The sequence below is a fragment of the Bos javanicus genome, chromosome 7 (assembly GCF_032452875.1).
Source record: "Bos javanicus breed banteng chromosome 7, ARS-OSU_banteng_1.0, whole genome shotgun sequence".
Classification (NCBI taxonomy): Eukaryota; Metazoa; Chordata; class Mammalia; order Artiodactyla; family Bovidae; genus Bos; species Bos javanicus.
In genome coordinates this window covers 7,612,859-7,635,749 of record NC_083874.1, presented here as the reverse complement: position 1 = coordinate 7,635,749, position 22,891 = coordinate 7,612,859, and the positions used below count along the sequence as shown (strand labels likewise).

General features: G+C 46.2%; 1 protein-coding gene across 2 annotated transcripts; it reads right to left on the bottom strand.

The window, feature by feature from the left end:
- Positions 1 to 499: 499 nt before the first annotated feature.
- On the bottom strand, positions 500 to 16,469 carry LOC133250475 (cytochrome P450 4F2-like). 2 transcript variants are annotated; one of them, XM_061421771.1, is made up of 13 exons: positions 16,393 to 16,469; positions 15,814 to 16,042; positions 13,772 to 13,916; positions 10,952 to 11,005; positions 10,732 to 10,859; positions 7,737 to 7,858; positions 6,613 to 6,883; positions 5,076 to 5,142; positions 4,781 to 4,910; positions 1,544 to 1,677; positions 1,384 to 1,448; positions 1,157 to 1,239; positions 500 to 753 (listed from the first exon to the last, which is right to left on the bottom strand). In XM_061421771.1, exons 2-13 carry the CDS (start codon positions 16,009 to 16,011, stop codon positions 576 to 578), a joined length of 1,575 nt encoding a protein of 524 aa, XP_061277755.1. In that variant the 5' UTR covers positions 16,012 to 16,042; positions 16,393 to 16,469; the 3' UTR covers positions 500 to 575. The 2 variants fall into 2 exon arrangements, with proteins under 2 accessions (XP_061277755.1, XP_061277754.1); XM_061421770.1 differs by having other exon boundaries at positions 16,276 to 16,416.
- Positions 16,470 to 22,891: the final 6,422 nt, after the last annotated feature.

Below are 22,891 nucleotides of genomic sequence, written 5' to 3'. Positions count from 1 at the left end.
AAACTTAAATGTGTAACTTTAAAACATTTTAAGTTTGAGAAAATGATGCAAAACGAAGGGAGGAAATGAACACTTATTGAAGATGCTTACCAGATATTATCAGTCATTTACACACGCTTGCTTATAAATCTTCACAACATGGCAATGAAGTGGCTACTGTTATGTAATAAAGACACTGAGGCTTAGAGAGTGATATGATTTTCCCCAAATCAAACAGCTAGTAAATGGCAGACTGGAATGCTGACTTTTGTAGGGATGGAATGGTGGATCCAGGGACATCTGATCCTGACTGCATCTAGCTCTCTGTTCCACCTTCCCTAAAGAGTAGTCTTGTCCTCATGATCCAAGATGTAGCTCCAGCTATTGTAACTATACCTGCCCCCATTCCCCTCCCCTCCCTCCTTCCCTCTACCTCCCAGGTTCATAGCCACGCCCACCCGCCTAGATCCTCCCAGGCCCCAAGCGCCCCGGCTGGCTCTCGATGTGACTGGAACGGAAATGAGAAGCATAGTTTTATTCCTGGGAATCTGGAGGTGTCTAGGGTCACGATTGATCCCAGGCAAGAAGGTGATGGGTCATTGCTGCCCTGTGCTCAGCGGCTCCACCCGCAGCCAAAGTCCGCCCTCTGCGCGCAGGATCAGCTCTGGCTTCCTGCGAGGCTCCTCCTTGTCCGGCAGGACGCGGAACCGCAGTAGCGTCAGCGCCAGGACCACCTTCATCTCAGTCATGGCGAATGTCTGCCCGATACAGTTCCTGTGGGTGGGAGTGGGGGCTTTGACTGCACCCGGAACCCTCACCCGGACCCCAAAACACCTGGTATCTGGCCCACAACCCCCATTCCCACCCACAGTATAGAGAAAGAGGCTAACCATGCCTGGAACCGTATGTGGGCTTGCATATCTCCAGACCCTAGTCCACTCTCCACTGCTGAACTCAGACCAGTAGACAGGGGAGCGGGTCCCCTCAGCACACCATGAACCCCTCCTTGAGCCCACCACCATTCCCCAGACTCTTACCATAATGTCTGAGGGGAGTGGAGAGAAAGTGACCATCTTAAAGTTTTCCCCCTTCCTGGCCCCACACTTAACCTGGAATTTCACCCCCAGCCCCCTACCCCCACCTCTCCACCCCCATCTCAGATGGCCGCTGTCTTCACCTGGGCCCCGCGGAGAAGGGAACAAAAGCCACAGGTGACCTCCCTTTGATGTTTTCTGGGTCGAAGCGGAAGGGATCAAAGACCTGGGGGCAAGACAAGACAGGGCTACTTGGCAGGTGTTTGTATTGTAGGGGGAGGTGATGGCTGATTTGCCAGAAGTCAGAACCCTGGGTCCCCTGAGGGAAGTGGATAAGGATAAGGGAGGTGGGGGATGGGGGAGGTATCACCTCAGGATCTGGCCACACAGATGGGTTGTGGTGGGTCCCGAAAATGCTGATGAGGCAGATAACACCTGTGGAAGAGGAGGGGCAGTCAGGTCTAGGTCCCACCTGCCCGATTGGCCCCTCTTTCTCACCAGGAACCTCCTCTCCTAGTCATTGTGGGCACCTTTGGGGATGACCCGGCCATCTGGAAGTACAGTGTCCTGGGTACAGCGGCGGGAGATGACCGAGACTGGGGGGTGCAATCGCAGACTCTCCTTGATGCACATGGTTAGGAAGGGCAACTGGGCCAGGTCGTCCCTGAGGAAACCCCATGACAATTATCCAGTGAGCAAAAATAGAGCTCTCCTTGTGCCCCATAAGACCCTCTCTGCCTAGAACAAAATTGAATTGTTGGTTTAAATATCTCCAAACACATTAGGTTGTATACATTTCTTATGTACAGCTTTTTCTTTGTCCATCATACATCAAAATAATGGTTCTTAAAAATAAAGAAAAAAAAAAAAAAGCAATGTCATAGAAGTACCAGAAGAAGTTTAGTGAGGTATTTTTAGCACCTTTTAAAGCAAAACATGGAAAAGCCAACCATAAGTTTACAAATTTGTATAAAAATAAAATATTATTTATGGCAAGACAGCAAAGTCAAAAGGCAAATGAGTAAAAGATCAGATTCAATGTTTACTCTTATTTATTATAGCACTAGAGACACTAGCTAATGCAATTAGATGTGAAAAAGGAGCATAATGCCATTCAAAATGTGGGGTGAATATGTAATTTTTGGCAGACAGTGATTTTATACTTAGTAAACAAGAGAATTCACTGGAAAACTTTTATAGACATTGAAGATCCAGTAAGGGGACTGAATTATTTTTCTTTAATCCCCTTCATTTTGGGTGGTGATTTAAATTCCTTTGTAAAAAACTTTTATTGGAGTATAGTTGGTTTACAACATTTTATTTATTTCTACTGTACAGGAAAGTGAAGCAGCTACATGTATCGCCTCATTTTTTATTTTCTTCCCATTCTGTCACCACAGAGCACTGAATAGTTTCCCTATGCTATACAGTAGGTTCTTATTAGTTATCTATTTTATACATAGTATCAATAGTGTATATTAAATTCTTAACATAGACTCAAGGGATTAGATCTGATAGACAGAGTGCCTGAAGAACTATGGACAGAGGTTCATGACATTGTACAGGAGGCAGTGATCAAGACCATCCCCAAGAAAAAGAAATCCAAAAAGGCAAAATGGTTGTTTGAGGAAGCCTTACAAATAGCTGAGAAAAGAAGAGAAGCTAAAGGCAAAGGAGAAAAGGAAAGATATAAGCATCTGAATGCAGAGTTCCAAAGAATAGCAGAGAGATAAGAAAGCCTTCTTCAGTGATCAATGCAAAGAAATAGATGAAAACAATAGAATGGGAAAGACTAGAGATCTCTTCAAGAAAATTAGAGATACTAAGGCAACATTTCATGAAAAGATGGACACAATAAAGGACAGAAATGGTATGGACCTAACAGAAGCAGAAGATATTAAGAAGAGGTGGCAAGAATACACAGAAAAACTATACCAAAAAGATGTCCATGACCCAGGTACCACGATGGTGTGATCACTGGACTAGAGCCAGACATCCTGGAATGCGAAGCCAGGTGGGCCTTAGGAAGCATCACAACAAACAAAGCTAGTGGAGGTGATGGAATTCCAGTTGAGCTATTTCAAATCCTAAAAGATGATGCTGTGAAAGTGCTGCACTCAATAGGCCAGCAAATTTGGAAAACTCAGCAGTGGCCAAAGGACTGCAAAAGGTCAGTTTTCATTCTAATTCCAAAGAAAGGCAATGCCAAAGAATGTTCAAACTACCGCACAATTACACTCATTTCACATGCTAGTAAAGTAATGCTCAAAATTCTCCAAGCCAGGCTTCAACAGTACGTGAACTGAGAACTTCCAGATGTTCAAGCTGGATTTAGAAAAGGCAGACAAACCAGAGAGCAAATTGCCAACATTGGTTGAATCATCAAGAAAGCCAGAGAGTTCCAGAAAAACATCTATTTCTGCTTTATTGACTATGCCAAAGCCTTTGACTGTGTGGATCACAACAAACTGTGGAAAATTCTTAAAGAGATGGGAATACCAGACCACCTGACCTGCCTCCTGAGAAATCTATATATGGGTCAAGAAGCAACAGTTAGAATCAGACACGGAACAACAGACTGGTTCCAAATTGGGAAAGGAGTACGTCAAGGCTGTATATTGTCACCCTTCTTATTTAGCTTATATGCAGAGTACATCATGTGAAATGATGGGCAGGATGAAGCACAAGCTGGAATCAAGATTGCCAGGAGAAATATCAATAACCTCAGATATGCAGATGACATCACCCTTATGACAGAAAGTGAAGAAGAACGAAAAAGCCCCTTGTTGAAAGTGAAAGAGGAGAGTGAAAAAGTTGGCTTAAAACTCAACATTCAGAAAACTAAGATCATGGCCTCTGGTCCCATCACTTCATGGCAAATAGATAGGAAAACAATGGAAACAGTGAGAGACTATTTTTGGGGCTCCAAAATCACTGCAGATGGTGACTACAGCCATGAAATTAAAAGATGCTTGCTCCTTGGAAAAAAAAAAGCTATGACCAATCTAGACAGCACATTAAAAAGCAGAGACATTGCTTCATCAACAATGGTCCATTTAGTCAATGCTATGGTTTTTCCAGTAGTCAAGTATAGATGTGAGAGTTGGACTATAAAGAAAGCAGAGGGCCAAAAAATCGATGCTTTTGAACTGCAATGTTGGAGAAGACTCTTGAGAGTCCCTTGGACTGAAAGGAGATCCAACCAGTCAATCCTAAAGGAAATCAGTCCTAATATTCATTGGAGGGACTGATGCTAAAGCTGAAACTCCAATACTTTGGCCATCTGATGTGAAGAACTGACTCATTGGAAAAGACCCTGATGCTGGGCAAGATTGAAGGCAGGAGGAGAAGGGGATGACAGAGGATGATATGGTTGGATGGCATCACTGACTCAATGGATGTGAGTTTGAGCAAGTTCTGTCAGTTGGTTCTGGACAGGAAAACCTGGTGTGCTGCAATCCATGGGGTCACAAATAGTAGGACATGACTGAGTGACTAAACTGAACTGAATTAAAATTCTTAGCAGGTGATACAGTTAACTTATTCAAAATTGGATAACCACAAAACACAACAGCTGTGGCCCAATAGCACTCATTTCCCTTCCTCACAGTTTGCCTAATAGTTATTTTTTAAGTATTCTAGTACTACATCCTGCCAAGTCTCTGATCATATTCCTACTAAGCAATAATGCCAGAACCAACCAACCATCTCTTCTCAACAGAACCAATGAGAGGGGCTCAGAAATAGACCAGGAGACTTGGACTTACCATTCAATGTTTTTAGGCTCACGATCCTTCAGGAGCTCTTGCACCTCCTGCCGGCAGCGCTCCTGGTATTCTTGGTGCTTGGCAAGATTGTACAGAATCCAGGAGAGACCACTGGCTGTGGTATCATGGCCTGAGAAGCATTCAGAAAGGCTTGGGTCTCTGGGCTACTTCAGCACCAGAGCACGGACAGCTCCCTCAAATTAAGGCCCATGGAGAGGATAGGGAGGGATAGGGTGGCCCAGGGTCCATTCAGCAAGTTCTTTCTCCTCCTGTAGTCCTACACTGGGACCCTCACCTTCAAACATGAAGGTGTCAGCTTCAGCTCGGATATCTTCATCTGACAATCCCTTCCCATCTTCATCCTGGAGAGAAAGCAAGATCCCCAGAATCACACCAGCTTTGAAGGCACCTGAGTCTAACCTGAGACAGTCTTTGAACACCTCCATCATCCATCTAGAAACCCAAGGCCACCTTGAACTCCTGGACACTATCACTAGAGGACCCACCACACAGATTTCCTCTTGACCACTTTGCCTCTTAAATTGTCCCTGGTGAATGGAATCAAAGATCCATAAATATTTTCATGTTTCTACATGATGCAACCTGGGTTAAAGAATGACTGAATGGAAACTTAGAAACTAGAGATTGAACATTGCCCCAATGCCATTTGCTCACTTTGTATGATAGTATTGGGTTGGACAGAAAGCTTGTTTGGGTTTTTGGCAACCCAATAAATTCAGAGATTCCTTTTCTCCCCTAAAGATAAGGAATGGGTTATAAACCTGTAGATCTATAGACTTCAATTTCTTTCCAGTGAGGATTTGTTTAAACTCCAGAACATTGTCTGTCTTTTCTACTCTTGTCTCATATTGTTTCATATCTTCTCCTCTTGTCTCCCCTCCTCCCCTTCTCACTGCTCCCTTCTTATTTTCTTTCTCTCTTTCCCTCTCCCTGACCACCCTTGTATGGAAGAAGGGAGCATATATCTTGCATAAGTTCTAAAACTCAGAATGTCAGTGGCAGTCTGATGGTTAAGACTCCACACTTCCACTGCAGGGGACACAGGTTCCATTTCTGGTTGGGGAACTAAGATCCAGCATGCCAAATGGGGTGGTCAAAAAAAAAAAAAAAAAAGAGTTCTAGAATTCAACACTTGGCAGTACTTCCCCTCCATGAGAGCATGGCTGCATGTAAAGATAGAAGCATCATGGTGCCCTCAAAGGAATTTGGGGATGGGGAACCAAGGCTACAATTCTACTCTGACTACTGTTACTGCTATAAATAATACATAGGTTGCTCTTATCTAGGGTTCTGTATATATACATACATGTGCATATATGTATGCAAGTATACAGACATGTGAGACTTCCCAGGTAGCTCAGTGGTAAAGAATCTGCTTGCCAATGCAGGAGATACAAGGAAACATGGGTTTGATCCCTGGCTTGGGAAGGTCCCCTAGAGGAAGAAATGGCAAGCCAATCTAGCATTCTTGCCTGTAAAATCCCATGGACAGAGCACGAGGGTGGGCTACAATCCACAAGGTCACAGAGTCAGACATGACTGAGCTCACACATGTATATGCACATATCCTGTCTTATTAACTTGGAAGTAGAGTGAAATCTCAGGCCCCTTACAAAATTTCAGATTTAGCAGCCCTCCTGCAGGCAGTATTCCATATTGGTCATCTTTAAAACTTATCCTAACCCACCCCTCCCTTCCATGAGCATCTCACATGGCTCCCCAGTGTCCTCTGCATCCAGTCCAAGTTCTTTGATCAAATCAAGTTCCCAAGGTCCATTCTACTTCTTGAACAAGAAACCAGAGGAGCCCACCTTGGTCAACAGGAGCACATCAATGAAGTCTAAAGTCTTGGTCTTCGCTTTGGCCTTGAGGAAGTCATCAATACTCTCACTGGGGAGGGTGCGGTGCCGCTCCTGGATGACGGCATCTGTGAAGTCGTGCACCAGGCGGCAGGCCCTGCGGAAGCGCCGCCCATCTGGGGTGAGGTAGTACAGGAAGTCCATGTGCAAGAAAATCTCCTGGTGTCGTTTTGCAACAAGGGCACTGAGCTCCAAGATGGCAGCAATATATTCACTGGGCTTCCTGTAGAATGAGAGCATGAAGGGATGCAAGAACTTAAAACACCTGAAACTCAGAAACCGAAGGCTACCTCCCTTCAGGAAACTGAGGCTCCAAGAACAGGTGGGCCCATAGATCCAGTATGGTGATGAGCCATGAGAGTCATGCTCCAGACTCTCTCAATCCACTTCCCATCTCTGTGAGCTGCCTCCATACCCCAGGCAGCCAGAGCACAGCTTCTCCTCTCTCTCTTACCCAGTATCTGCCCTTTTGCTCCAAAACTGTCCACTCAGCTCAGATCTTCTGCTAGAAGGTCAATTGGAGAAGGAAATGGCACCCTACTCCAGTACTCTTGCCTGGAAAATCCCATGGACAGAGGAGTTCATGGGGTCACAGAGAACCAGACACGACTGAGCGACTTCACTTTCACTTTCGTTCACTTCCCTATTCTTAGATCCATTGTAAACACCATCCAGGGTCTACATTATGGTCAGTCTTCTCTTGAGTCAGATGTTAGAGTTCAGATTTGACCATGACTCTCATCTTCTGAAGCACTTTTCATAGCTTCCTGGAAACCTCAGGATAAAGTTCATATCCTCTTTGTCTGGCTTCAAATGCCCTTAAGATATAACCTGCTCACTCCTCCAACCTTATTTCCGAAGTGTCTCATCACTATTGCACACACTTTGTTCATTATAACCTCCTGCCCTTTATCAAACAGTTCTACCTACTTGCAGGAATAGCTCCTTCTCTTTCCCTTCTCTGTCCTTCAATGTCCAGCTCTGACTCACCTCCTCCGGGAAGACTCTTCTGATTACCCTCCCTCCCTCATCTACTCTAGTGGGTCTACATTCCCAGGCCCTGGGCTGAGACTCACTCCTGGCAATTGCTGTCGTAACTGAAGATGCATTTCTGCAGACTGTCCAGGGTCATGAGGCTGATGTGTTCAAACATGTCCAGATGGGTGTGGCCCTCTTTGATCAGGCGCTGCCACTTGGCCTGAACAGAGAAGAGGACACAGCTGAAGCTGAGAATTGCCTCCCTGGTGCCCCTCTCTAATCCCAAACACCAAGATGCACTCCCCCAGACTTTGTCTCCTGGTCCCAGGCACCCAGCCCCAGGGAGGACTGGGCTTGTGTTACTATTAGTATATAAACTCCATGGCTGGGAGCCAGGAGATCTGGGTTTGTGAATCCTGGCTCTGTGCTCTATACTTATGTATCATTGGTCAACTTTAAATAAAGTTAAGTGCTAACAATTGTTATTCAGTGACAGCAGCCATGAAATTAAAAGACGCTTCTTGAAAGAAAAGCTATGGCAAACCTAGACAGTGTATTAAAAAGCAGAGACATCATCTTGCCTACAAAAGTGCTTATAGTCAAAGCTATAGCTTTTCCAGTAATCATGTATGGCTGTGAGAGGTGGACCATAAAGAAGGCTGAGCACTGAAGAATTGATGCTTCAAATTTTGGTGCTGGAGAAGACTCTTGAGAATCACTTGGACAGCAAGGAGATCAAACCAACCAATCCTAAAGGAAATCAAGTCTGAATATTCACTGGAAGGACTGATGCTGAAGCTTAAGCTCCAATACTTTGGCCACCTGATGTGAAGAGCGGATTCATTGGAAAAGTCCCTGATGCTTGGAGAGATTGAGGGCATGAGCAGAAGGGGGTGACAGAGAATGAGATGGATAGATGACATCACTGACTCAATGGACATGAGTTTGAGAAAACTCTGGGAGCTAGCAAAGGACAGGGAAGCCTGGTGTGTTGTAATCCACGGGATTGCAAAGAGTCAGACAGGACTTAATGACTGACCAACCAACAACAACAAATGTTAGGTTTTATCATCTTCATTGTTATAAATCGATTAGGAAAATGTTCCTTTTATGTTAGAAGAGTTAATCCTTTGTGGGCCCAGAGTACCCACACACATTTTTTCTGGGTAGGCCAAAAAATTGGAAGGCCCTGATGTTCTTTACCTGGCCCATTTCTCAGAGTTGTGTTTGTAGCAGACAGCCTTGAGAAGTGAGGTAGTGACTCCTCCTGGACAAATATTAGGATTGCTTCTAATTGCTATAAAAGTTGTAGAGTCCCTAAACCTAGTACTCCCTCCCCTGTGATAAAACATACTACATGAGCAGGCATCTATAGAAGCCCACCTGTGTCACTTGCATGAGATTCGGTGACTTGGATGAAGAATGCAAACCAACAAGCAGCACATGTTGTTTGCTGGGCTAGCCTTTGTCTATGACCCAGGAGTCTCACATATTCCGGCAGAATCCATAAAACAGTAATAAGCTCACTTGTCAGCTTGCAAGTATGGAAAAATTACAGGCACTTCACAAAAGCCTGACCTCTAATTCTTCACTTCCTTATGTATGTATCCAAACTTTTTGCAATGTAATTTTTCAGTAACTCTACTTGGAGGTGGAGCCTGTTTCAGCATCTTTTGATCCTGAGCTTGCCTTGGACTTGCTTTGGCCAATAGACTGTGGTGAAAATGATGAGATGACCAACCCAAACCTAGACCCCAAGGCACATTGCAGCTTCCTCTCAGTCTTCTCAAATCCTGCCTCTGCCATTTGAACCAGTCTGAGATGCCCTTTGAAGGGAGAGAATCACATGAAAGGAAGTCTAGTTACCACAGCTGAGATCATCCTGGATCAGCTTGTAGCCAACCAAGCTTCAAACCTGTGACAGGACTGACCCAGACCAGCAATGCTTCCTACCTGTATGGTCAGGCCACCCAACACAGCTGTCCTCTTGTTCTCTGTACATCCCATGCTTGACCAGTCCCTGCTTCACCTACACCCTATTCACATGACAGACCTTCCTCTTAATCATGGAGCCTAATGAGTAAATTCTACATACTTGTCTTCAGCCTCAGATGGTGATTGTTCTCATCTTTATATCAAAGCATCTCCATCATAATAGTTTATTAAAGTGGTAGTGAGGGGGTGGGCTCCTCTACTAGTTTTCTTGGTAACTTATTAAACAACCTGACATCAATTCCCCCACAACTGGTTACATCCCACTCCCCACCCTGGTAGGGAAGACTTCTGCCTTGCCCTTCCTGCTGTCTGCTGCACATGGTGGGGTATCACTCCAGGACCTTGCTTCAGACATGCAAGATCCCTGTATCCATTAAAACACGGATGTCTCTGTTTCTTACTCCAGCTCCTTCTTCAGTTCTGTGGCTTGCAGGCCTGCAGGATGCAGCACAACACTATCAGACCCATAGCTGATCACAGATACATGAGTGACCCCATCTCCATCTAGAAGAACCAAGCAACTGACTCATAGATTTGCTGTCAGTGTGCCTGTGTGCACAGTCATGTCCAACTCTCTGTGACCCCAGGCTCCTCCATCTAAGGGATTATCCCCAAAAGAATATGGGAGTGGGTTGCCCTTTCCTCCTCCAGGGGATCTTCCTAGGGATCAAACCTGTGTCTCCTGTGGCTGCTGCACTGGCAGGAGGATTCTTTACTGCGGAGCCACCTGGGCTGACCTTTGCTGTCAATACTAAAATCCTTCTTGTTTTCAAGTGATTTATTATTTAGAAAGAACTAGTCCAATATTCATTATTATTATGAAACATGTCTCAAGATTCCAAGGCTTCTGTCAAGGTAGAATAGAAACTAATGCCTTCTGAGCACCTACTGTGTGCCAGGGATCTGGTTCCAATATGTTAGCTCTACTGACAGAGCAGGGATCACATTACGCTAATTTTATAGCCAAAGCAACTGAGGCTCAGAAAGGAAGAACAATAGACTCAAAGCCACTTAGAAGAGCCAGAATTATAAATAAGATGTCTATGAGTCTCCATGTCCCCCAGACTCCAGCTGGAACCCTGGGTTTAAGAGACTCACGTGCATGATGTCTGTGCTGTTGGTGAAAATCTTCATATAGGGCTTCAGGATGTTGAAGTGGAAGGCAGGTGTCAGCATGCGACGGTGCCTGCTCCACTTGTCACCAGCACTCAGCAGGAGCCCATCCCCTAGCAGAGACAGCCACAGGGAGTAAGCAAAGGAAGACCTTCCCCTGGGTCCCCAGGGATGTCCCCAGCCCCCTTTGTGAACAGTTACTCACCTAGCCAGGGCTTTAGAACTTCATAGAAGATCACGTCCTTTGGTGCGATGGCAGCTGACATGAATGAGGACCATTAGGGTCCTCTCCCCAAGGAGAGAGGGGAGGGAAGGGGCTTTTGGTGGGGAGTGGAGAATCCTAACCAGAAATCTGCATTCGCCCTCCAAGCCATCCATAGCAGAATGGGGCCAAGAGCACAGGAAATGTGGAAGTGGTGTGAGGGGAGGGCGGAACCAGACCAGGCTACAGCACAGAACAGAGCAAAGGCAGAGCCCACAGACATGACTGTATGTGCTTAGATACATCCCAACATGACACAACGTGCCCAGCATTCCTTGACATGGCATCTTCTGAACACCCAAGCATAACCCAGCACTCTACAAAACATCATTATGGGGACCAAGGACACCACATTTGCCCCAGCAGTGACCGCCCCCCGCCGAGACGTCTGACATGGCCCCATGTGTTAACATGCCCTGACGTGGCCCCAACATGTGTGACGCAACCTGACAGGACACAACAGCTCTGCCATGGACCTGAAGACCATCTGACCTGACCTGAGTGTGGCCCGGGCAGGCTCCAGACAGAACCTGAATACACTGATGATACAGACCTGAACCAGGTGAGACCCAGACCCGCCCTAAGACCTGCATCAGACAAGACTCACATAAGGTCTCAGGCATTCCTCAGAGTGGCTTTGAGTCCCAGACTGCAGATAAATCCGAAATGTACCCCAGGAGTGACCAGCAGGAGAACCAGAGAGTCTCTAATGGCATCACAGACGAGAACCAGAGAGACTCCAAGATGCCTCAAATGTCTTTGGCCATAGCTGAGCCCCAGAGGTGACTGAGACAATCTCTGAGCTCAGTTATAAAATACAGCAAGTGTCACCAGGTATAACACATATCAGCTGTAACCAGAATCAAAGTAGAAATATAAACATGACCAGATGTGGCCATTCAGCAGACATTGCACAGACATGCCTGGAGGTCAGGCAAGTGGGATTCTGCAATGGGAGACAGTGGCATCTTTGCCATGCCCCCTTGCCTGCATCCTGGTCACTTGCACACAGAGCCTATGACAGGGGGCAAGCTGTGGTCAACGGCATGTCTACCTGGAGCAAAGCGCACAGGCTTGATGCAGGTGGGGTGGAAGGTGTGGATGACTGCGTGCCAGGGCCCCACCCACCAGCAGGACATATCCCCATAGGTGCTGGCCAGGCCCTGTGTGTACCGGAGAACGTCCTCTGAGCTCTGAATCTGGAGAGGAACAAATAGGACCCAATTCACACTCTTCTAGGCTGCCAGAGGGAAGAACTTGTAGGAAAGTGATCCTGACTTGAGCCTATGCACCGCCTTTAACAGCAACTCCTTAGTCCTCAGCCTCCTGCAAGGCTCCTTCCCCTTATCCTCCATATATGACAGTTGGGGTCCCTTGGGTGTGGGGAAAGAAATGGCCTTTCCCTGTTCGGACCCCAAACACCATGTGCCCCTGATTTCTCTTCCATTCCCTTATTCCAGATAAGAACTGAGGCTCTGAGTGATGGAGTCACTTACTCACATTCTTACAGATAAGAAATCTGAGACACTAGTCCAGGGCCTGCATTCTTAGCTCCAAAACAATAGCTCAGAGGACCCTGTGCCCCCAAGACATGGAATTCAGAGTTTCAGGGATGCAGGAATTGGTCCTATGACCCAGGCAAAAGAAATTAAAGGGAACCCTGTATCTTTTCCTGGAAGTGTTGTGAATGAGCTAACTGTTCCATGAAGGTTGAGCTTCATGGGTTCATCTGTACCAGGATGAGAGTGATACTGTCACAGATAAACACAGAACTAAACGATGGAGACAGATTTCTTTGTCTTCAGATTGTCTATCTCTGATGGACTGTTTAAGCCCTGCGTCCACCTGGGCTTGAAGACACCCACCTGGGATTTTACAACCAGTTGATTCTCTTTCTCTTGGTAGATTATGTAGAGTTGCATTTCCATCATTACCAGCTAAAGGAGAATTTAGCAGGCAGAGAGAGGATGGGCCCTTCCCAGGTTCACCCAGCATTCTGGTGTCTGAACCCAGGTCTCTGACACATGCTGCTTGTTGCCCTGCTTGCCTGATCTGTGTATGGGAGGGGCAGAAGGCAAGGGAAGGAAGCAAGGGTTGGGTGAAGTTTCCCCAGGGAGATTCCTGGGGACTGGAGAAGGAGGACACTGAACTAGAAGTGTTCAAGAACAAAGAACAGGCTCAAAGAAACTGACCCACCAGAGAGGTAAATAGCCATGGAAATAGCAACCCAGATCTTCTACCAGCCACCGGCCACATTGCTCTCGATCTGGGGATGGGTGGGACTGAGGACATGCCTGGCAGGGGGCCTGGAATGTTATGGATGCCCACTGCATAATTCTATCCTCTGCTTTAAAATTTAAAAAAATTTCCAGATCCAGTTTCAGCAACTCCTCCTCAGGAAGCCTTCCAGCCTCCCCCAGCAGAGAACCTTGCTTCTTCTCTGCGTTTGCGCAGCTCATCTCCCTCTGGCCAATTTCTGACCACACCAGGTCATGGATCTCTCTGCCCTAATCTGAGGCTTTATGTTTGGGGGTGTCTTTCACCCAGGACACCAGGGTGGGGTGTAAATGGCAATAGGAGAAGGGAGGAGGGAGGAGGCTATGAGATTGGGATGATGAATACATGAAGGAAAGAAGAAGATGGCAGAGAGAGGAGGGGAGGGGGGTTGGGGTCCTGTAGGGACCACATGGAAGCTTGGCAGGGAGGGGCTGGAAGCCCTGAAGTGTGCCATGGCACCCATCACCACAAGCTCTGCCTGAGTACCTGAAGCATTGGCGACGATCCGGATCAAGTCAGGGTGGCAGAAAACGATGATGGGGGTGATGGGACCCATCCAGATCCTAAATCCTTGGGAGTATTTGGCCACCAGCTCAGTTAATTTGCTCATGCCCTGCTCCGTGGGGGGGACCTGTAAGCAAGGTAAGGGTCATCACTCTGCAGAAGGAGAGTCCACTGCAGTGGACGGAGTGTGGGATCCTGCACAGATGGAGGGAATCTCTGCTTCCTCCTTCCCTCTGGGGGAGGGAGGGACCTGGAGGCTCTCCAAGTCCCAAAGGTCTATCCCAGGGCACAGGGAGAAGACAGGCTCTGTGCCCACAGGGAGGTGGACCTTGGCTTGAGAATGCAAAATTTTCTGGTCCTCCTGGGAGTTGTCCACCAGGGGTGGCCACAGGAAGAAATCCTTTTGGGGGAGGTTTGTGGATGTCAGGGTGGCCTCAGACTTCTCCCTGGGTTTTGGTCCCACATCCTTTTATCTCTGGGCCAGTCCACATGGCCTCTGCTTCCTTGCATAGCAAAGGATCTGCAGACCTGGGACCTTCTAGCCCTGGCTGACCCCAGGGACAGACATGAACTCTGCCTTTTAATCAGCGAGGAACTGTGACCTAGGAACTCCCGCAATGGTCAGTCTCTGTGCAGAGCACATCCTGTCTATTTGTATGGACAACGCTTTCAACTGTGCCACTTACAAATGAAGAAATGGAGGCCACATCCCCTCAAAGGGGAAGAAGTGTGGATTTTCTCTTGGTGAAGCACCCTTCCCTCACAATGCTCCATTCAAACCTGACGAATACCCCAGGTGCTCTAGGCAGGTGACATCATTTTCACTTTTGTGCATTGCTCCCATCTCCCCAAGCACCTAAGGTGAGGATTCAAAGCACTAGATGAGATTGGTCCAGAGAGGGAGTGTGACTCAGCCGAGGTCGCATATCAAGAGGGGCTGGAGGAAGGAAGTATAAACAAGAATGGCCCCCACAGCCAAGCCCTGTGGGGAAGGCAGAACTGAGGTCACTTTGTAACATTCCTGCTGCCTGCAGGACCTGCTGAGACCATTTTAAGACCCAAAATCTCAGCAAATCTTCACAATGAGCCTTGGATACCATTATTGTGAATTTTGCCTTAATGAACAGTAGTTGTTATAAGTCCTTCCCCAAGTTTAGTTCTTGTCCCAGGCAGGAGAGGGAAGCTGCCTGGGAAATGCGGGGAGCTGGATGCCCATCCATTTGATCTTGACTGAGGGAGGTGATGTCACATTCATCACCAGGGTCATCAAATATTTAGAGTGCTTACGTTGTGCCAGCCCTGGACAGGGCACTGTAGTGTCTCCTCCCCAGAACGATCATCAAACTGGGATGTGTTAATAAGTACTTGGGTGATTAACTGTTTAATTAATTGTGACTAGGACCAAGTCAAAGGTCCAAGTCTAGTCACAAGATAGGTGGGTGTGGAGGAGGGGTAAGTCTAAGAAGGCTCTGAAAGCGGAAGTGAGTAGCTAAGTTTATCCAGATGGGGAGAGGGGCCTAGTGGGACATCTTGGGGAAGGGTGGGGTGTAAGATTAGAGGAAGGGGTCCTGGGAATGGGAGAGGGTGGGAGCTTTTCTCCTGTAGGTGGGAATAGGGAAGTGATATCTATTTCCTGTGAGGAAGCTGTGACCCAGAGTGAAAAGACACAGGAAAGGGGCCACATGCAGAGCAGACCCTGGACAGCACCCTTGAGGACCTCCAGGCCACCATGGAAACTGGAGAGGCCAGGGAACCAGGTTCTGTGCAGCCCGGCCTCAGAGATTCATAATGTGTGCAAGGCATGCAGCAGATGGACCCTAAAACAGGCTAGGGTTGGAAGGACAGGACGTGGGGAAGGTCCTGATGGCAGAGCAGGGAAATGAATGAGTGAGGGAAGAGGGGCTCCCCGGCCTCCCTGGCTTCTCTGCTGTCCTAGATCCCAGTCCAAACTTGAACCCCATTCCTGACCCTCAGGAAGTCCATCCACCCTGATCCCCCAGACCCATGCTCCTGCCCACACTCACCAGGCCTAGGTGACCCAAGAACCAGTTGCATTTTGGGGGCTGTGGGAAACACTGGAGGCGACGAGAGTTGTTGTAGAAGGTGTAGGTCCAGGCCAGAATGCGGGCCAGGAGCCAGGAGGCCCCAGTGAACAGCAGCAGCAGCCACGGGGAGGCTGCCACTGGCCCGAGTCCCAGCCAGGACAGGCTCAGCTCCAGCATCCTGTGGGGCAGTCAGAGTGGAGGCTGAATCCTGAGGATGAAGGAAGAGGCAGTGATGGTGAGTTGTGAGGCAAAGACAAATAGAGGGAGAGGAGCAAGGGAGTGAAGGACAGGGATGGGGAGTGCTGGGATGGGCAAGAAGGGCTCAGAGACAGGCAGACAGGGACTGAGAGAGGGGAGGGAGAAACACAGAAATTCAGAGGAATAGGGAAATACAGACAGAAAGACACATACAAACACGCACAAAGAATGTGTGTTAGTTACCCACTGGTATTCCCTCATCTCCCTGGCCAGTTCTTTCCCTGGAGCCACCCTGCCTTGGGTAGCAGCCTTCCCCACCCTGGGCCAGGACCCCCAGCCTTTTGACCCCCAGCCTGGCACCTTCTGTCAAGAGCGGCTTGTCTCACACAAATTCCTCTCCTCTCCTCCTGGGATGGCTTTATTTGGCCCCTGAACCTATGGGAAGCTGCCAGGGGCCAGGCTAAGCCAGCCAATCCCTGGAGCCTACTTACTTCCTCCTTACCTGGCAGCTGCCCACATAGAAGGTGGGGGGAGGGGGAGCACAGCGCTATTGAAAGCAGCCTGTGAACCAGCTCAGAATCACGCATTGTTGACACTGAGTCCTCAGGACTCAATATGTCCTATGTGGGCACACTGGGGCAAAGGTGACTCTTGGCTTCCCAGTTTACAATGAGCCCTGCCCTTCCAGGGTCAAGGTACAGCAGGTAGAAGAATGTATATTCAGGTGCCAGGTAAGTAGGACCTGGCCCTAGCCTTATCCCAAAACATGTCTGGGGCTCTGCTCCATACATGGGCCAGGAGGGCTTCATGCACCATGTCTCAGCACAGAATCAATAAGCTCAGAGACATGAAGTTTCTACCATCTGGGTCACAGCCTGGAAAGGTATTCAAGCCCTTCCTCCAAACAGCCCGAAGCCTTGTTTGAGAGATGATTTCTGGGAACAGGAGCAGAGAAACCAGCCTGGAAGAGCATTACCTGCACTGGACTCATGGGATAAAAAGCCCGCAGCCAGAAGAGGGCACTTGGAGGCTTGAGGATAAGGCTGCAAGGGGCTTATAGAGAACAAGACCCGCTCAGGGAAGGACAGAGTTGGGAGATTCTGAGTGGGCAGCCTCACTCTGACTGTGGGCTGTGCTGACCTTCCCTGAGCTCAGTCTTCCCATGTGGCAAAGTGGGATGTTGGATGAGAGCCTGAGAGAGGAACCAAGGAGAGTCTCACAATAAGATGGGAAGATCAGGATCCCCCCAAAAAGATGGAATGAAGGAAAAGGCCTGTCACCTAGTACTCACGCTTCTCTGTGCCAATATTCCACACAGATATTCCTCTTCTGTGTAGAGAGCTGTATGTAAAAACTGTGTGCCAGGTACCTCAGAAAGCATGCCTGTAGTGCGCCAGGAACTCTACATAAAGCACGCCTACTATGTATCAGGTGCTGACATAAAACGCATCTTGCTGTTGTTCAGTGGTCAAGTTGTGTCCGACTCTCTGCAACCCCATCAACTGCAACACACCAGGCTTCCCTGTCCTTCACTACCTCCCTGAGTTTGCTCAAACTGATGTCCACGGAGTCAGTGATGCCATCCAACCATCTTATCCTCTGTTGCCTGCTTCTCCTCTTGCTGTCAATCTTTCCCAATATCAGGGTCTTTTCCAGTGAATCGGCTTTTCACATCAGGTGGCCAAAGTATTGGAGCTTTAGCTTCAGCATCAGTCCTCCCAATGAATATTCAGGGTTGATTTCCTTTAGGACTGATTTGATCCCCTCCCTATCTACTGCATGCCAAGTACTCTTCACAAATCTGGTTCACTCTGTGCCAGCTGTTGCAAATGGAGCATGCCTACTGTGTATTGGATGCTCTCCAGAAGGCTTCCTACTCAGTGCCAGGTGCTCTATATAAAGCATCCTTGCTATGTGCAAAGTACTCTGTGTTAAGAGCACCAACTGTGTGCTTGGTGCTTTATGTAAATATGCCTACTGTATGTCAGATACTCTACATAAAGCGTGCCTACTGTATGCTGGATACTCTAAACAAATCATTTCTCCTGTATCCCAGGTGTTCTCCATAAAGCACGCCTACTGAGTTGCCAACATACTGCACAAAGTACATGTACTGTGTCCTGGGTATTCATGAAGTATGCCTACTGTGTGCCAGGTACTGTGCATAAAATATAGTACAGTACTCTCTGCTGTACTGTAGAGAGTACAGTACTATACTCTCTCTGTGAGAGAGGTCTTCTACATAAAGTATACCTGTTGTGTGTCAGATGTTCTGCAACAAGATAATACTTCCTCCTTCCCTCAGTGCTCCTGGCCAACACATTGCTAATCAGGCAGGAGACCCAAAGGATAGCAGGAGGAATGATACCTATTTAAAGGAAGAGCAAACTGAGGCTCAAAGAAGGCAAGCCTCTAGCCTAAGTTGTTGAGCTGGAAGGAATCTATGTTTGCCCTATCCCCAAGCCTAAGCCTTTCCCCTCTGCCATGCTGCTCTACTCCTATTTGTAAGGGACAGTGCTCGGTTAATCTAGGGACATTTATAGTGGTGGAATCTCAGGCAATATGGTGACCCCTGTGGGGAGATATCTTGAGGTCCTTGTATCACCACATTGATGGATCATACAACCATATTCAGAATGCACCGCCCAGTGGATCTCCAATGGATATACCATCTCCTCCTGGCCCTCTCTTGATCCTGTCCAGAATTGCTCTGAGGTGTGGTCTCAGGTGGACAGAAAACTTGAAGGATGGGACTCCTAGAGGAGCTGCTGAGCAGGAGAGTATGGGAAAGACAGTCCTTAATTCCTCAATTAATGCCTTAATGCTTGTAGAACCAATGACATGCAATAGTCCTTGTTTGTAGAGCTCATACTTTGTAAACAGCCCCTACTTAAATCAACTCTTATGTAGCTCATTTGAGGTCTCTGCCAGAACCCGACTATTATGTTGACCAAAGGGATAGGACACCTCAGTAACCCAGTCATGTGAGTGTCTGTGTTTGCGTAGGCATGGAAAATGTTGAAAAATTATACCCGACACCTGGAATGGGATGGTGCAATAGGAGGAACAATGATTCTGTTAAATGTCTACATTTTCTTAGATGAAGACTGCAAACCATTTTTCATTATGATCAGTAATCTATGTAATTACAAATCATATTTTTAAAAGGAAAAATTCATAGCATTGCACATAATACCATGCTGACTGCTTGCTTAGTGCTATGCCAACCAGGTGGCAGCAAGCAATACATGGGATCTGTAGAAACCAGAGAGAATTGAGATTGACAACTAGGACTTCAGGTGCCAAATCAGGCCCCACTAAGTGAATCTGGGCAGGTCTCTTTACCTTTCTGTGCCTCAATTTCTAACCCCAAAATTGAGGGTAATTACAAATAAAATCAAATGTGAAACTCAAATAAATTGAAGTGAGTTAACTGCTAATAACAACACTTCCAGGCTCACAGTCATCACTAAGCCTGAATAATTGCCTTCACTTATTTTATGACAGAAGGAGGACACGGACACCAGCCATGAGCCTTGGTCTCCACTGGCACGGACATCAGCTCTCTTGAAGTCTATGAGTGTACACTGTTCTTTACTCCCATGAAAGGTACAAGCACTTGCTTGAGAACAGATGACTCATGGTTAATGCTAGGGTCTATTGTCCCTTTCTAGCTGTGTGGCCTTGCGAAAGCGACTTGCCTTCTCTGTGCCTCATATTCCTCCTCAGCAAAATGGGAATAATAATAGGCTGTTGTGTTTGGAGGAGTTAGCTTATGTGTGTGTGTTAGTTTGCATTCTCTGGAAGTAGATCCTGATGAAAGAATTCAAGTATAAATACTTTGTTTTGAGGTGATGCTGAGGCAAGGCTTCTAATGCAAGTTGCTTCTTTGGGAAGTGATCCCAGGAAATGCCAGTAGGGCACTGTGGAAGAGAGACTGTGAAGGGAAGGCAGCAGGTAAAGGGTGCTTCAGTGAGAAAGCTCACATTGTGGGCACCTGGGTCTCAGTCCATGGGGGACAGAAGAGAACATGCACCCACCAGTCCTTATTCAGGGTTGCTTTTAAGGGCGTTATTTCTCCATAATGTCCTTCCAGTACTGCATGGGTGAGATCTGGGGACAGAGGTAGGGGCCTCCCACAGCTGTTGATGTGAGGAACATAACGCGGTGTGGACTGTTAGAGTGGTTCAGTGACTTCAAGATACATACACTCACATCCTTACACACATATAACATGTACACAGTTACATAAACAATCACATATGCATACATACTGTCTGCACATAGACACATACAAACACAGTGACATGTACCCACATGTGCTTGCATTTACACACACACTTTTGTACACATGTGCACACACATGTGCAAAGCACATGACACTCATGCATGTACCCATGCACACAATTACATACATACAGTCACACACACCACTACCCAGTGACACCTAGGCATACACACAGTCCCACACATCGTCACAGAGTTCCACACACACTCATGGAGACTGAATGTCTTAGAGCTGGTTGTCTCTGAATCTTCTAGCATGAGTCTCCAACACACGCAGAGGAATGTGTACCCCACAGCAGCCAGTCACTGGACCAGGACTGAGTGTGTCTTGAGAATTAAACAGGAGGCTTATGACCCCATGCCTCCCTTCCTCCTCTCTCTCATTCATTCACCATCACAGCCCTTAGTGGAAAGTCAAAATCCATTTGTAGTGGGAGAGGAAATATTTGAAACTTATGTACAGATAACTTTTTGAAGGGGTTCGCTCCATGGTGGGGAAAAGAAACTCTGTGTTAACTGGTAGGAAAGTGGGATGAAGCAAAGTGTTTTTTGAAAGATTGATGTAATAATAGCATTATTTGTATTCCACTGGGAATGATGCAATAGACTTCAGGATATATGATCAATATAAAAAATTAATTTTATTTTTATATTCCAGCGGTTAGCAAACTATGGTCTATGGACCATATCTGACCTGTGGCCTGTTTTTGTAAGATATACAAGCAAAGAATCATTTTATATTTTAAAAGAATTGTAAAAGGAGGGGAGGAAGGGGAGGAGGAGTAACTGAATATGGCCTACAAGCACTAAAATATTTACTGTATGGGTCCCTACAGAAAATATTTGTCAACTCTGCTGTACACTAGCAATAAACAATTGGAAAATGTTTTCAAATGCCATTTTTCTCAAGTATCATTAACTGGAAAAAGTGGAATACTCAGGTATAAATCTGACAAAATATGTGCATGAATTCCAGGATGAAAACTTCAAGATGCTGATAAAAGAAATACAAGACCCAAATTAGTGGAGATATACAATGTTCATGCACTGGAAGACTCAATATTGGTAATATCTTAAGTCTCCTAAAAGTGATCTACAAATTCTGAGAAATCACAGTCTCAGGAGGAATTTTTGTAGAAATAAGATGATTATAAAATTTTCATGAAAATGCAAAGGACCTAGAATAGCCAAAATTATTCTGAAAAAGAAAAATAAAGTTGAAGGATTTACAAAACCCCTTTCAAGACATATTATAAAACAGCAGTAATCATGACTGGGTGATGATACTGGCCAAAGACTAGACACATAAATCAATTGAATGGAACAGAGAGTCCATAACTTAAAAAAAAAAAAAAAAAAAGCAAGGCAAGTCAAAGCTCAAAAGACAGTCTTTGCAATAAGTGGTACTGGAAAAACTGAACATTCACATGAAAAAGTAAACTTATATGTCATACCTTATGTAAAATTCAATTTAATATGAATCATGGAATTAAATAATGTAAAAATATAAAACTTTTAGAAGAAAAAACTAGAAGAGAATCTTTGGGCCAATAAGTTAAACAAAACATTCTTATATATAACATCATCAGCATACATTATAAAAAGAAGGAAATGGTAAGTTGCACTTTATAAACATTTAAAAATTTTGCTTTGTGAAAGAAATATAAGATAAAGACCAGGCACACACTTGGAAAAAAAGACATGCAAATCGTATATCCGATAAAAGACTTATGTAAAATCCAATAATCGGAAGGTAGATAATTCAAGGAAAATTAATGGGCAAAAGATTTGAAAAGATGCTTTACCACAGAAGGTATTTGGATGGCAAATAGGTACATGGAAAAATGTTCACCATCATTAATTATTTTGTGTGTGTGTGTGGGCACTCAGTTGTGTCTGACTCTTTTCAACCCCATGGTCTATAGCTCACCAGGCTCCTCGGTATGGAATTTTCCAGGCAAGAATACTGGAGTAAGTTGCTGTTTTCTACTCCAGGGGATCTTCCAGACCCTGGGATCCATCCCATGTGTCTTGCGTCTCCTGCATTGGCAGCCAGATTCACTGTGATATATCATTGCATACCCATAAGAATGGCTGGGGAGAAACTGACACCTTCAGATGACAGTGAGTATGGGGAACAACCAGAACTCTCAGACATTAATGATAAGAATTTTCAATGACATGGACACCTATGGAAAACGGTATGGAGGTTCCTCAAAAAATTAAAAATAAAGCTACCATATGGTCCAGAAAAATTGAAATCAGGATTTCCTAGAGATATCTGCATTCTGTTCTTCATTGCAGCATTACTCACAATATCAGTGGATGAATGGATAATAAACAATGGAATATAATTCAGCCAGGAGAAAGAAGGAAAATCTGTTTGTGACGACACGGTTGAAACTCGGTAGCCTTATGCTAAGTGAAATAAGTTAGAGAAAGACAAATATAGCTAGCCTTCCATATCTGGGGATTCTGCATTTGCAGATTCAGCCAATCCCAATCCAAAAAGGTTCAGGGGGAGGAGGGGAAGTTCAAAAAGTTCCAAAAAGCAGAACTTGAATCTGCTGTG